Genomic DNA, 14,243 nt, shown 5'->3' on the forward strand with positions numbered 1-14,243 from the left:
CATCTGAATCTTTTGTGTTTTTGATGTTATGACAAAAAGGGGGAGAAACTATGATAAATGATCTGATTTATTTTATCGGTTGCTGGGAGAAAGTCTCCACATTTCTAACAGAACTTGCAAGTTCTATGTCTTTGAGTGTTTTTCAGAAATTGAAGATATTCTTAAAAGCTCAACATGAGAAGCAAAGACATGAGGAAAAGCAATTCTGTATGGAATCAAGCTCATGGAAAATTGAAGCAAGGTGAGTGCTGTGAAGCTTCAAGATCAGAAACAAGAAGGAAGAATGTTCTGATATTCTGATGATAGAATATTCTCTAACACATTCTTATTCCTTATATGTTCTGATGCATCTTTTAGTTCTAAATATGCTCTGAAACATTATTGTTTTTGCTCTGATACATATTATATGTTCTGATACATATTTTATGTTCTGATTCATTCATGCTCTGACTTTTGTCGTTTAGTTTGTTCTGTAACATTTCAGCATGTAGAGATGCTCTGATGATGCTCTGGTACATTCAACAATGTTCTGATACAATCTAGCATGCAATGATTCAAGAATAAATTCAAGCTCTGAAGCTGTCCTATAGAAGCAAGAAGCAGAAGCTATGAATGTTCTGAAGATCTAAGCATATGTGATCATCTCAACTGAAATGGAAAATACTCACGGAAGTCCTTTATTTATAAATTTCTTCCAGTATTTATTTCAGGGGGAGATTATTTATCTCAGGGGGGGATTGTTAATCTCAGGGGGAGACATATTCACACACTATGTTTATATGCTTATGCTATAGTTGTGTAGTTGTCTTTAGCCGTCTGATATTCTGATTGCAAATTCATATCATTTATATATGTTTTTGTCATCATCAAAAAGGGGGAGATTGTTAGAACAAGATTTGTTCTGATCAATATTCTCAGTTTTGATGATAATAATGTATATGAATTTTGTATGAGATAATGCGGTACTCTAATACTATGAAATTTCCATTTCATGAATTATATAAAGAGTATGCACAAAATCAGCGCAAGAAGCACTGACTCAGAAGGTTCAGCATGCAACATCAGAACATGGTCTGGCAAGATATCAGAAGATGGTCAAGTAGAATCAGAACATGGTCTATGGAAGCATCAGAAGAACTTGAGATCAGAAGCAGAAGCACTGAAATTCTCATGGTATCACGCTAAGAAGCACTTCAAGGTCAGAAGACAAGAAGATGCTCTGCACCAAGCTGTTTGAATCTGATGATATTCAAACGTTGTTTACACAAACATCAGATCAGAAGCAAGTACAAGATGGCAGGCTACGCTGACTGACAAAAGGAACGTTAGAAGCTATTAAAGGCAACGTCAGTAGACACAACGAAAGCAAGGCTCGAGGTAGTTGACAAAAGAGTGAAACATTAAATGCAATGTTGTACGGATTACGCAAAGCATTAAATGCTCCCAACGGTCATCTTCTCAAACGCCTATATATTGAAGTTCTAATGAGAAGCTGAATACAACACTTGCGCAAATATACAGAAACGTTGTCAAATTCAAAAAGCTCTCAAACTTCATCTTCAACCTCACTACATTGTTGTTGTAATATATTAGTGAGATTAAGCTTAAACTTAAGAGAAAATCACAGTTGTGATAATAGCTTTTTAAGAAGCATTGTAACTCTTAAAAGAATTTGTTTACATTAATTTGTAAGAACTAGAGTGATCAGGTTGTTGATCAGAATACTCTAGAAAGTCTTAGAGGGTATCTAAGCAGTTTGTTCCTAGAGTGATCAGGTTGTGATCAGTATACTCTAGAAGACTTAGAAGTTGTCTAAGTGGAAAACCATTGCAATCTTGTGTGATTAGTGGATTAAATCCTCAGGTGAGGTAAATCACTCCAAGGGGGTGGACTGGAGTAGTTTAGTTAACAACGAACCAGGATAAAAATCATTGTGCAAATTGTTTCTATCTTACAAGTTTTAAAGCTACACTTATTCAAACTCCCCCTTTTTCTAAGTGTTTTTATATCCTTCAATTGGCATCAGAGCGCCGATTCTAAGGTGCAAGCACTTAACCGTGTTTAGAAAAGATTCAGGAAGAGAAAAACGCTTCAGTACAAGATGGCTGGTGAAGATCCAACACCTACATCTACATCTGGCTCTGCTGAGCAACATAATGGAAATGGTAACAATGGTTATACTAGACCACCAATATTTGATGGTGAAAACTTTGAATACTGGAAAGATAAACTTGAAAGTTACTTTCTTGGTCTAGATGGTGACTTATGGGATCTTCTGATGGATGGTTACAAACATCCGGTGAAAGCTGGTGGTGTAAAGCTCTCCAGACAAGAAATGAATGATGATCAAAAGAAGCTATTCAAAAATCGTCATAAATGTAGGACTGTTTTGCTGAATGCTATCTCTCATGCTGAGTATGAGAAGATATCTAACAGAGAAACTGCCTATGATATATATGAGTCATTGAAAATGACCCATGAAGGGAATGCTCAAGTCAAAGAGACCAAAGCTCTAGCCCTAATCCAGAAATATGAAGCCTTCAAGTTGGAGGATGATGAAAATATTGAGAAGATGTTCTCAAGATTTCAAACGTTAACTGCTGGATTAAGAGTTATGGACAAAGGCTACACTAAGGCTGATCATGTAAAGAAGATCATCAGAAGTTTGCCCAGAAGATGGGGTCCAATGGTAACTGCATTCAAGATAGCGAAGAATTTGAATGAAGTCTCTTTGGAAGAGCTAATCAGTGCCTTAAGAAGCCACGAGATAGAGCTGGATGCATATGAACCTCAGAAGAAAGGTAAGTCTATTACATTAAGATCTAATTATAAAAAATGCACTAACGCTTTTCAGGCTGAAGAAGAAGATTCTGAAGAATCAGAACCAGAAGAAGAAGATGAACTATCCATGATCTCCAGAAGGGTTAACCAACTCTGGAAGAGCAAGCAAAGGAAGTTCAAAAACTTCAGAAGTTCAAAGAAGCCTGAAAGAGGAGAATCTTCTGGAGGCAGAAGATCTGACAAGAAGAAGGTCATCTGCTATGAGTGCAATGAGCCTGGACACTTCAAGAATGAATGTCCAAAACTTCAGAAGGAGAATCCCAAGAAGTTTCATAAGAAGAAGGGTCTTATGGCAACATGGGATGATTCTGAATCAGAATCAGAATCAGACTCTAAAGGCGAGCAAGAAAACCTTGCACTGATGGTCACAGTGGATGATGGATCAGAATCTACATCAAAATCAGATTCTGAAGAGGTATTTTCTGAACTATCTAGAGAAAAGTTAGTTTCCAGTTTAACTGAACTTCTGGAACTCAAGGCTCATCTTAGTATCAAATACAAAAAGCTGAAAAAGCTATTTGAATCTGAAACTAAGAAGCTGGAAGTAGAAAATTCTGAACTGAAGGAAAAAGTTTTAAAATTATCCAAAGACATTGGATCTCCTTCTGAATCAGAAAAATCTATTCCTAGCCTCAATCATATTCTGAAAGAATATGACTCGAGCTTCAGAAAGTTTCTATCTAGAAGTATTGGCAGAAGTCACCTTGCTTCTATGATATATGGAGTTTCTGGAAACAAAAGGATTGGCGTTGGCTATGAGGGTGATATCCCACGTAAATTTGAACCTGTAGATGATTTGAAAATCACATACAAGCCATTGTATGATCAGTTCAAATATGGCCACTCACATGATTTAAAGCTACACTTATTCAAACCCCCCCTTTCTAAGTGTTTTTCTATCCTTCAAATAGTTCAGGCAAAAGTTAGGGATAACAAAGTCAAAAAGGAGGTTGCTAAAAATCCTCGACAAAAGAAAACATCACAAGAAAGATGTCTGTCTGTCCAAATAAATTGTCTGTTATTTTAACCATCACAAGATGTCAATGTTACAAAGCTCTGCTAGAACTTAAACGCAAAGTTAACTGAGCATAGGATCGAAGAACATCGTGAAGATTGGGATGGGTACAAATAAACTTTGAGCCACTATCCTTTGTTTCTTAAACCGTGAACCAAGCCACGTTACAACCCTTGAAAGTCCTAACTGAAGCATGGTTAGTTCGAAAGCATATTGTCACCAAAAAGGTATCCTGACTCCTTAAGGTTTACCAAAAATGCTGAGTTGATATTTCGTTTTTAAAAACATCACATTTTTACAAATATCACGCTTTTACATCTCCTGTTTTAATGTTTTTCAAAAACTCAAGACAGACATGTGCATTGCATCTCATGAATTCATTATTAAACATATTCTGCTACATAATTTCGAATGCTAGCATCAGGAAGAATCTGCACAGGATACGACTAATGACTAAAAATCATCCCGACAGACGAAGCCACTTCAGCAACAACATCTCTTACACTGACTCAGTTGATTAGAAATCAATGAATACAAGGGGAACGTCGTGCTTTGTCCAATCAATCTGGGGCAATCAGGTCAAAATTCAGAGAATCTCTCAAAGAAGACAAATCAATCAGGGGCATGCACCCAAGTGGGTCTGAAGCTACCTCTCGATCAGTCAGGGGCATCATCCTTAGTTTATGATTACTAGGGGTAGGTCCCCCATAGTACACATCTCATAATGTCCTCACAAGGAGAATCTATTCAAATTCCCTACTAGTAGAGACAAAGCTGTGCAAAACCTGTTTGACACTTCAACCAACATTCATCAGAAATCTAGGAATGGCAGTTACTATAATACTGGGGGCAATATTCAAACCATCCATGCCTTCTCACAGTGTCGATTTCATAGGATCATATCCCCACAGAGTAATCATTAAGAAGATATCTTCAAATGTTCCCGTCCCAACGAAGACTTAGCTCCTCAACAGAGTTTACATCTTCAACACTGCCGGTTCCCCGTCACTTTTATCCCCTCCAACATGGTTTATTCATATCTCTTATCCCCAGTCAGGGTACATCAAGATCAATCATTCAAATCGCTTTCATCCCCAAGCAGAAATCATAAATCCTCGGCTGAGCATCTTCAAGACAAGATCAAAACATCAAAAATCACAATGATATAGAGATTCTTTCTCAATCAGGACAACATAAATCATATTCATACATCATATATCATAAACATATTCATGCATTGCATAAATTACCTCATAAATTCATACATAACATGCAAGTTTCTCATTTAATACATGCATCATGACATTGCATAAAGACTAACTTTACCACTTCAGGAAACAGGTACAAGCAGATAAACAATATCTCCAATTTTCAAAGATCTAATTCAGTTACCACAAATGGTATTGACAGGATCATCCTTCAAAGATCTAATTCAGTTACTACGAACAGTGCTGACATGGTCATCATTACAAGATCCAATTCTACCATCACGAACGGTGCTAACACAATCAAAGAAAGAGACAGATTCAATCATGACACTCAATTCAAAAAAGACCACGACAATGGAGTCACGACAACTGAGTCACGATAATGGAATCACGACAATTTAGTCACGATAATGAAATCACGATAACTGAGTCACGATAATGGAATCACGATAGTGAAGAGTGGATGAAAACCGGGTGCCTTTCCTTGTCCCATCAATTCCCTTTTCTCTTCCAAGAGTGGGTTGTTCTGATAGTTCCGAATATCTTCTAAAAGTCCATTAGAGATTTTAATCATCCCACAGTGAAGAGTTCCTTGGCCCAATTTTACGTCTAGGTGCATGTCCCTGAATGTTTCCCACAGTTCTTGTTGTTTGGCCATCAATGATGCTGTTGCAAGGACACCTTTTCTACTTAATGCATCTGCCACCGTGTTTTCTTTTCCTGGATGATATTGTAATGTGAAATCATAGTCTTTCAAGGTTTCCATCCATCTCCTTTGTCTCATGTTCAATTCCTTTTGATCAAACAAATACTTTAAACTCTTATGGTCGCTGAACACCGTGAATGTAGATCCGTAGAGATAATGACGCCAAATTTTTAGGGCAAAAACTACAGCTGCAAGTTCCAATTCATGAGTGGGATAATCCCTTTCGTGGGTCTTTAATTGTCTCGAAGCATATGCTACCGCCTTTCGGTGTTGCATCAACACACATCCTAGTCTTTGATGGGATGCATCACAATAAACTTCGTATGGCTCTTCAGGTTATGGCAGAATCAAGATAGGCGATGTTGTAAGTTTCTTCTTTAACAACTGAAAATTAGCTTCACATTTCTCAGTCCAAGCAAAAGGTTGATCCTTTCTTGTTAGTTGAGTCAATGGAGCTACTATATTTGCAAATCCTTCAATGAATCGCCGATAGTATCCAGCTAATCCTACGAAGCTTCTTATGTCAGTGACGGTTTGAGGCTGCTTCCATGCGAGCACGATTTCAATCTTGGTTAGATCTACAACAATTCCTTCCTTTGATATGACATGTCCTAAGAAATTTACCCTCTCTAGCCAGAATTCGCATTTGGATGGGTTTCCATACAACTCATTTTCACGTAAAATTTGTAGCACTTGACGTAGATGCTCTTCGTGCTCCATTTTACTTTGAGAGTAAATAAGGATATCGTCAATGAATACAACAACGAATTTGTCCAGAAATGGGTGGAAAATTCGGTTCATGTAATCCATGAAAATAGTGGGTGCATTCGTTATTCCTAAAGGCATGACTAGGTACTCATAATGTCCATAACGAGTCCGGAATTCAGTCTTAGGTACATCTGCCTCTCTTACTCTGATCTGATGATAACCGGACTTTAGATCAATCTTAGAAAATATAGATGCTCCTTTAAGTTGATCCATCAAGTCATCGATGCGAGGTAAGGGGTATTGATTCTTCACGGTTGCCTTGTTAAGTTTCCTGTAGTCCATACATAGTCGGGAACGCCCGTCCTTTTTCTTTACCAAAAGCACTGGAGATCCCCATGGGGAAACACTTTGCCTAATGAGTCCCTTCTCCATCAAGTCTTCCAATTGTTCTTTAAGTTCTTGAAGTTCCTTTGGTTCCATCTGATATGGTGCAATGGAAATGGGTCCCGTTCCCGGGTGTAAGTCGATGAAGAATTCAATGTCTCTTACAGGTGGTAAACTCGGAATCTCATTAGGAAACACATCCTGAAAGTCTCGAGCGACTAAGATTTCTTCAATCTTGACTTCAGCCATAACCTCTGTACTAGCAAGTATTGAAAGGTCCAAGGCTCCATTGTTTCGAGAAGCTTTAAGTTGGTTAGCTGATAGGTATTTAAAAACCCCCAACTCAGGCAAAATAACAAACTTTCGAGCACAATCTAACATAACATAATGATATGACATCCAATCCATTCCGAGAATAATCTCGAGAGATTGTAGGGGCAAGCATATTATATTAACTAGAAATTCCCTCTCTTGAACCACTACTCTACATAACAAGCATGCAATGTTCACACACACTTTTCGAGAAACTTCCCAGAAGGTCACTTATCCCATAATTGCTCCAAGTTAAGCACGCTTAACTGTGAAGTTCTTATGGAATGAGCTCCCGAAAAGAAGATGCATCTTGTTGGTATAAGTAGTACCCATCAATCCTTATAAGTTTTCCTTCAACCAGGCAGTCCCATACCTGCACAGCCCTAGAATCCCTCTCATTCCGATGTGGCGACCACCATTGCCCTCTTCGGCCTCATGTGTTCCACGCGGTGCAACCACCCCTCTCCTTTTTCGGCCTCGGGTGTTACATGCCCACCAGCTTCCGTATGGTTCGTCCTCGAACCACATCGTACTCGGAGAGGTCTGGCTCTGATACCATTTGTAACGCCCCAGACTGCTTTCGGGATGATCGACTGACCCCACAAACCAACACGGGTCTTTTCAGCATGCTTTGACCTCACTCGCACGCTTTCCGAGAAACTTCCCAGAAGGTCACTCATCCCAGAATTGCTCCAAGTTAAGCACGCTTAACTGTGAAGTTCTTATGGAATGAGCTCCCGAAAAGAAGATGCATCTTGTTGGTATAGGTAGTACCTATCAATCCTTATAAGCTTTCCTTCAATCATGCAGTCCCATACATGCACAGCCTTAGGATCCCTCTCATTTCGATGTGGCGACCACCATTTCCCTCTTCGGCCTCAGGTGTTCCATGCGGTGCAGCCACCCCTCGCCTTTTTCGGCCTCGGGTGTTACATATTGTAACATCCCGAATTTTATTAATATTTTTATTAAGTGTATTAGTAATTATATTATTTGGTGTTTTTAATAATTATTTGCTTAATTTAGTCATTTCTGATGTTTATTGAAATTTTCGCGTTTTGGGACGATTTAGTCGGTACTAGTTTGGGATAGCGAATCAATATTTAATAAAAAAATTTAATATTTTTTAGTATTAGAAATATTAATGAGTTAATATTTAGCGTTTTGGGAATTTTCCGAGTAATTAAGATTTGAGCGGAAATATGAGACATTAAGTTATTAGAGGATTTTATCAGTATTTATTTTACTATTTTATTTGACTTTATTTGGTGTGTTAATTAATTAATTGATTATTAGATAGTATAATAATTGATTATATTAATTAACTTGGTGTGTATATTTGTGTCTATTTAATTATTGATGTTATTTAATTTAGTAGCTAAAATAGAAATAATAAATAGATTATATTATATTGGGCTTATTTATTGATGTTAAAAGTAAATAGGAGGTGTTATATTTAGGTCCATTATGTATAGTTAGTAAGAGTTAGAGGGTGAGGGAATACCACATTTCTATTCATTCTTTCATTTCTTTTCACGGATAACATAGAGAGAGAAGTGGAGAAAGAAAGAAAAGAGGAAAAGAAAGAGGAAAAACAAGGAGCAACTAGGGTTGAAGAAAAAAATTAAAGAGGTAAGGGGGAGAATCCTTATTATTATGGGTTAGTATAATTGGGTCAATGGGTAAATTAACATTATTTAGGGAATTTGTTCTTCAATTTCTAGGTTTTGATATGTTTAGGGTAAAATCCTTAAATTTAACTAGTAACAAACCCGTGCGTTCGCACGGGTTCTGTTACAGGACGCGCATTTGTTTTAGATGTATATTTTTTAACAAAAAATGTCTGGTACCCGTTAAAAAATAATAATTGAATGTATATATAGAAAAATGCCTGGTACCCGTAAAAAAAGTAATTGAATGTATAGAAAAATTTCTGGTACCCATGAAAAAATAATAATTGAATGTACAGGAAAATGTCTGGTACTTGTAAAAAAATAATTAAATGTATAGAAAAATATCTGGTACTCGTAAAAACATTTAGATCAATAAGATTTTTTAATACAAAATATAATTTTGTTATAAAATATGTGAATAATAGAATAAAAAAATGTAATAAAAAAATAGAAGAAAAAAAATCATGAATGAAAAAAATTAAAGAGAAATCTTATTAATATAAAAAATAAAATAATATTTGAAAATATGAATAAAAGATATGAAGATATATTAATTCATTAAGAGTAGAGGAAGATATATTGAAAAATGTCTGGTACCCATGAAAAAATAATAATTGAATGTATAGAAAAGTTTTTGATACCCGTAAAAAATTGAATGTATAAAAAAATATCTGGTACCCGTAAAAACACTCAGATCAGTAAGATTTTTTAATACAAAATATAATTTTGTTATAAAATATGTGAATAATAGAAGCTAAAAAAATGTAATAAAAAATAGAAGCTAAAAAAAATTATGAATGAAAAAAGTATGAGAAAAATTAAAGAGAAATCTTATTAATATAAAAAAGAAAATAATATTTGAAATAAGAATAATAGATAGGAAGATATATTAATTCATTACGAGTAGAGGAATGTATATTGAAAAATGTCTGGTAGCCGTGAAAAAATAATAATTGAATGTATAAAAAAAATTCGGTATTCGTAAAAAAAAATTGAATGTATAAAAAAATGTCTGGTACCCGTAAAAACACTTAGATTAATAAGAATTTTTAATGTAAAATATATTTTTTTTATAAAATTTGTGAATAATAGAAGCTAAAAAAATATAATAAAAAATAGAAGCTAACAAAAATTATAATGAAATCTTATTAATATAATAAAAAAAGGATATTTGAAAATAAGAATAAAAGATAGGAAGATATATTAATTCATTAGGAGTAGAGGAATATTATTTGAATTTGAAATTTATGAAGAAAGAGAAAATTGAAAAAAAATATTTTAATAATATATTATACATGTATAGGTGAATGGGTTGACAGTGTATAGTAAAAGTTGGTATATGCATTGATAATGTGAAGATTGATTTGATTGATACAAAATTTTATTTTATTAATATATTTATTTGAGAATTAGAAACAAAGAAGAAAATATAAGAAAGAAAGAGAAGTTGGATGGAGAAACCATCCATGTGGCACAATAGAAGAGCAATAGGGGCATTTTGGTATTTGGCACAACATATAATTTTCTTATATTATAGAGGTAAGGGGGATAATCCTTATTATTATGGGTTAGTATAATTGGGTCAATGGATAAATTAAAATGATTTAGGGAATTTGTTCTTCAATTTCTAGGTTTTGATATGTTTAGGGTAAAATCCTTAAATTTAATTGTGTTTGCATTGATGAATTGGGTGAAAAATTTATGCATATATATTGTGTTGATGATAAATTTTCTTCAAATACATGGGTCTGTATCGTTAATATTGTTGGCCCTGAAATGCATTAGATTGTGCTTGGATGCATATATCATGCGGCTCTTTTTTTCAAATACATATATTATATGTTTTATTATGTATAATATTGCTTGTTATATACTGGTTTTGATATTAAAGTGTGTAGCAGGTATAGTTATGGTATATATAATTTTGAGAGATATTACATGAAAGTGTATATATATATATATATATATATATATATATATATATATATATATATATATATATATATATATATATATATATATATATGGTCTTGATTCAACACTGGTACCACATTATTATTGATTCAAATGTATCACGATTTTCATACACCCACTGCAGCGGCATGTTTTAGATGACTATTAGCATGATATATAAATTGGTAGCGTAGGACACTATATTTTCAAGAAAAACTCAAGAAAAACTCACATTAAGTTACTAGGACATGTATATGTCTTTAGTATAATAATAATATTAATAACTTAATATTATTAATATATTTTTAGGTGTTTTGAGTTAGAGATGAATATTTAGATTATTGGACTAATTTTAAATTATGTTCAATTCCGTTAGAGTTGTCAATAGGATTGTCAAAGTTGTTTTTGAGTTATTTAGAGTCAAATCTGATAAACGGTAGAATTAAAATCGAAGGTATTGACTCTTTAGAGTTGTTTTATTATTACTTGAGTCAGACCGTTAGCCAATTAAATTCACATGAGTTATTCTTATATGTTTAGAGTTGTCAATTTATGATGTCGGTGTTTACATTCTCGTTGAAACTTTACAAATTCATAACTTTAAAACCGTAAATCCGTTTTGAGTACAACTCGGAGTGTTAGAAAGCTAGCGCGATATTCTTTTCAATAAAAATGGTCTTAAGCGATAGAATGCTAGAAAGTGGAAATGGAATAGAAATAGAAATGAATTGAAATTAATATAGGGTTGACTAAATTCATAGTCAAATTAATTTTAATGAGTTTAATTGATTTGAATATAATTGAAATTAAATCGATTACTTGGTTTGTCGGTAACTTACGGTATTTCGGAAAGTTGACCGTAATTGTATTTTTGGGTAAATACTAATGAATTGATATTTGATTTTTGGAAGTATATTCTTATATTTTGGCAAATATGAATTAACATGAGATAATATGATTTACTAGTGTTAATTGTATATTGTGAATCGTAATTGAATATTATTTTTATTATGTGGAGTGATATCAATGTGTTGTGAATGTTGTGTGCAATTTGGTATATAATTCATAGAGTTGAATTATTGTTGGTATGCGGTAAGTTAAGATTGATCAAATAATCTTAATTGCATAATTGGTTGGTAATTGTACATTCATTCATAGCATAGTCGGCTTTATTGTGGAAGCGGTGAAACTGTGGGTTCACATGGTATTAGACGGTGATCCTTCAATAGAAATAGACGTAGATTACGTTGATCCTTAATTGGAAACATGCGTAGTGGCTTTGATCTTGTCCGGATCAGAAGCGACTTGGATTCTAGAGTGAATTCGGAAAGCGGTAAACTATATGTTTACATTTGGTGGCTTCGATCTTGTCCGGATCTGAAGCGTGGCTAGATTCTATATGAATCGGAAGCGGTGGAACTTTGGGTCCACATTGAGTACCACATGCATTGAGTCACATATTTTGCATTGAGTCACATTGAGGTTATGTGGTGTTTGAGTATATGCATTATGTGGTTGTTATGTGTACATGAGATGTGATAATTGGATTTGGTGATGTTTTGACACATGGCTTGGTAAAATATATGATTATGTGATAATTATAGTTATGTGTTTATTTGGGAATATAGTATTGGAATTTAATATTATACTTCTTGAGTTTTGATGTATGCTTGTAACATGTGAAATAAATGTTGGTTAGTATTATTTACATGGTTATATAGGTGTGATGAATTATTGTATCTTATTATACTTTCTTCATAATGATTCGTATTCTCATCCTTCTATTTTAATGTTGCCCTCGTTTGGCGACATGCAGGTTCTGGCGATTAGTAGTTCGTACGAGATTTAGTCAGAGAGCTTCTAAGTATGTTTGATGATTAAGTAGCGAGTCAATGCTCTGGTTATATAACACAGGGTAGACTAGGCGTGTTGAACTCATGGTTCTATTTGTTTATGTATTATGTTACAACTTGTGAACCTGTTTATTTGGCTACTTATTGTTTGAGAGGCTTTAAGCCAAATATTCTGATTATGGTTTATTTTATATTGAGAGTGTTATTGAGTTATGATCATGATATGGGACATGAATCATTTAATGGAATACATGAGTATTTTAGTATTTTCCGCTGTGAATGCATATTCTGGATGAATTATGATTAAATCTTAGGTGTTGTCTGAAATGACCAAGTGTGTTGTGCATTATGGATAAATGTTGTCGGTTTTTAAAGCTTTTAGTTTTTGAAAACATCGATGTGACGCCCTTTTGAATTATATGCATGCTTATTATCTGATTATATGCTTATTTATTTTGAGGTATAAAAGGGGTGTTACATTAGTGGTATCAGAGCATGGTCGACCAGCTGGTCAATAGTTGTTAATATTGTCTAACCCTGTTGTATTTGATTTGTGTATTTGACACAATCGATACTGTTTTGTCTGTTTGGTTGTTAGATGTCTTAGGACGATGGTTGTAGGAAGGAATGGTGACAGTAATGTTGAGGCATTAACGAGGTGGACTGGTGCGATTGGACAAGTGCCGCAAGAAAGTGCCGATTATGGAGGAAAGGATGAGTTCAGTGCTTTGGGGGATTTCCGAAGGTGCAATCCGTCGATCTTTGAAGGAGGGTATGGACCGGACAAAGCACAAGCATGGTTGAGAGAAATTTAGAATATCTTTCAAGTCATAAGTTGTACTGATGTACGGAAGGTACAGTTTAGTACTCACATGTTGACTAAAGGAGTTGAGGATTGGTGGAGTGATACTGTGCAGAGATTTAAAGAGGAAGGTATTGAAGTTAGTTGGACTCTTTTCAATGATGTATTTTTGGAAAACTATTTTCCAAAAGATGTGCGTGGAAAGAAAGAAGTGAAGTTTCTAAAGTTGAAACGAGAAAGAGGACAATCCAGTGGGAAACCGTATGATGAAAAGAGGAAACAAACTGGTGTTGGCAAGAAGCTAAGTGGGGGAGGAACTTCTACTCCAATTAAGTGCTTTAGATTTGGTATTGAGGGTCATCGTACCGTTGATTGTGGTAAGAATTATGTGACATGTTTTAAGTGTAAAAAAATTGGTCACAAAGCAAACAAGTGTAGAATTGGTTCGAGTGCGACTTGTTACAATTGTGGTGAGCGAGGTCACATTAGTTCCAAATATGATAAGCCAAAGAAAGAGCAAGCAGAAGGAAAAGCGTTTGCATTGCCTGGTGTTGAGACCACTGCTAAGGAGAGGCTAATCTGAGGTACGTGCTTTATTATTGATAATGGTGCAACATATTCTTTCATTTTCTTGGAATGTGCTGTGAGATTGGATCTTATTTTATCTGTTATGCGTAGAAGTATGGTTATTGATACACCTGCTATGAGTTATATTTCTACTTCTTTTGCGTGTTTGAATCATCCGTTGAGTATCTTTGGTAGATATTTTGGAATTGATTTAGTATGTT

At 34.6% G+C, this 14,243-nt stretch overlaps 1 protein-coding gene across 1 annotated transcript; it reads left to right on the forward strand.

The window, feature by feature from the left end:
* Positions 1–13,264: 13,264 nt before the first annotated feature.
* On the forward strand, positions 13,265–14,038 carry LOC131643007 (uncharacterized). Its single transcript, XM_058913158.1, has 3 exons — positions 13,265–13,425; positions 13,519–13,594; positions 13,661–14,038. The coding sequence occupies exons 1-3, from the start codon at positions 13,265–13,267 to the stop codon at positions 14,036–14,038; spliced, it is 615 nt and encodes a 204-aa protein (XP_058769141.1).
* The last annotated feature ends 205 nt before the right edge of the window (positions 14,039–14,243 follow it).

This window comes from Vicia villosa, unplaced genomic scaffold (assembly GCF_029867415.1).
Source record: "Vicia villosa cultivar HV-30 ecotype Madison, WI unplaced genomic scaffold, Vvil1.0 ctg.006556F_1_1, whole genome shotgun sequence".
Lineage (NCBI taxonomy): Eukaryota > Viridiplantae > Streptophyta > Magnoliopsida > Fabales > Fabaceae > Vicia > Vicia villosa.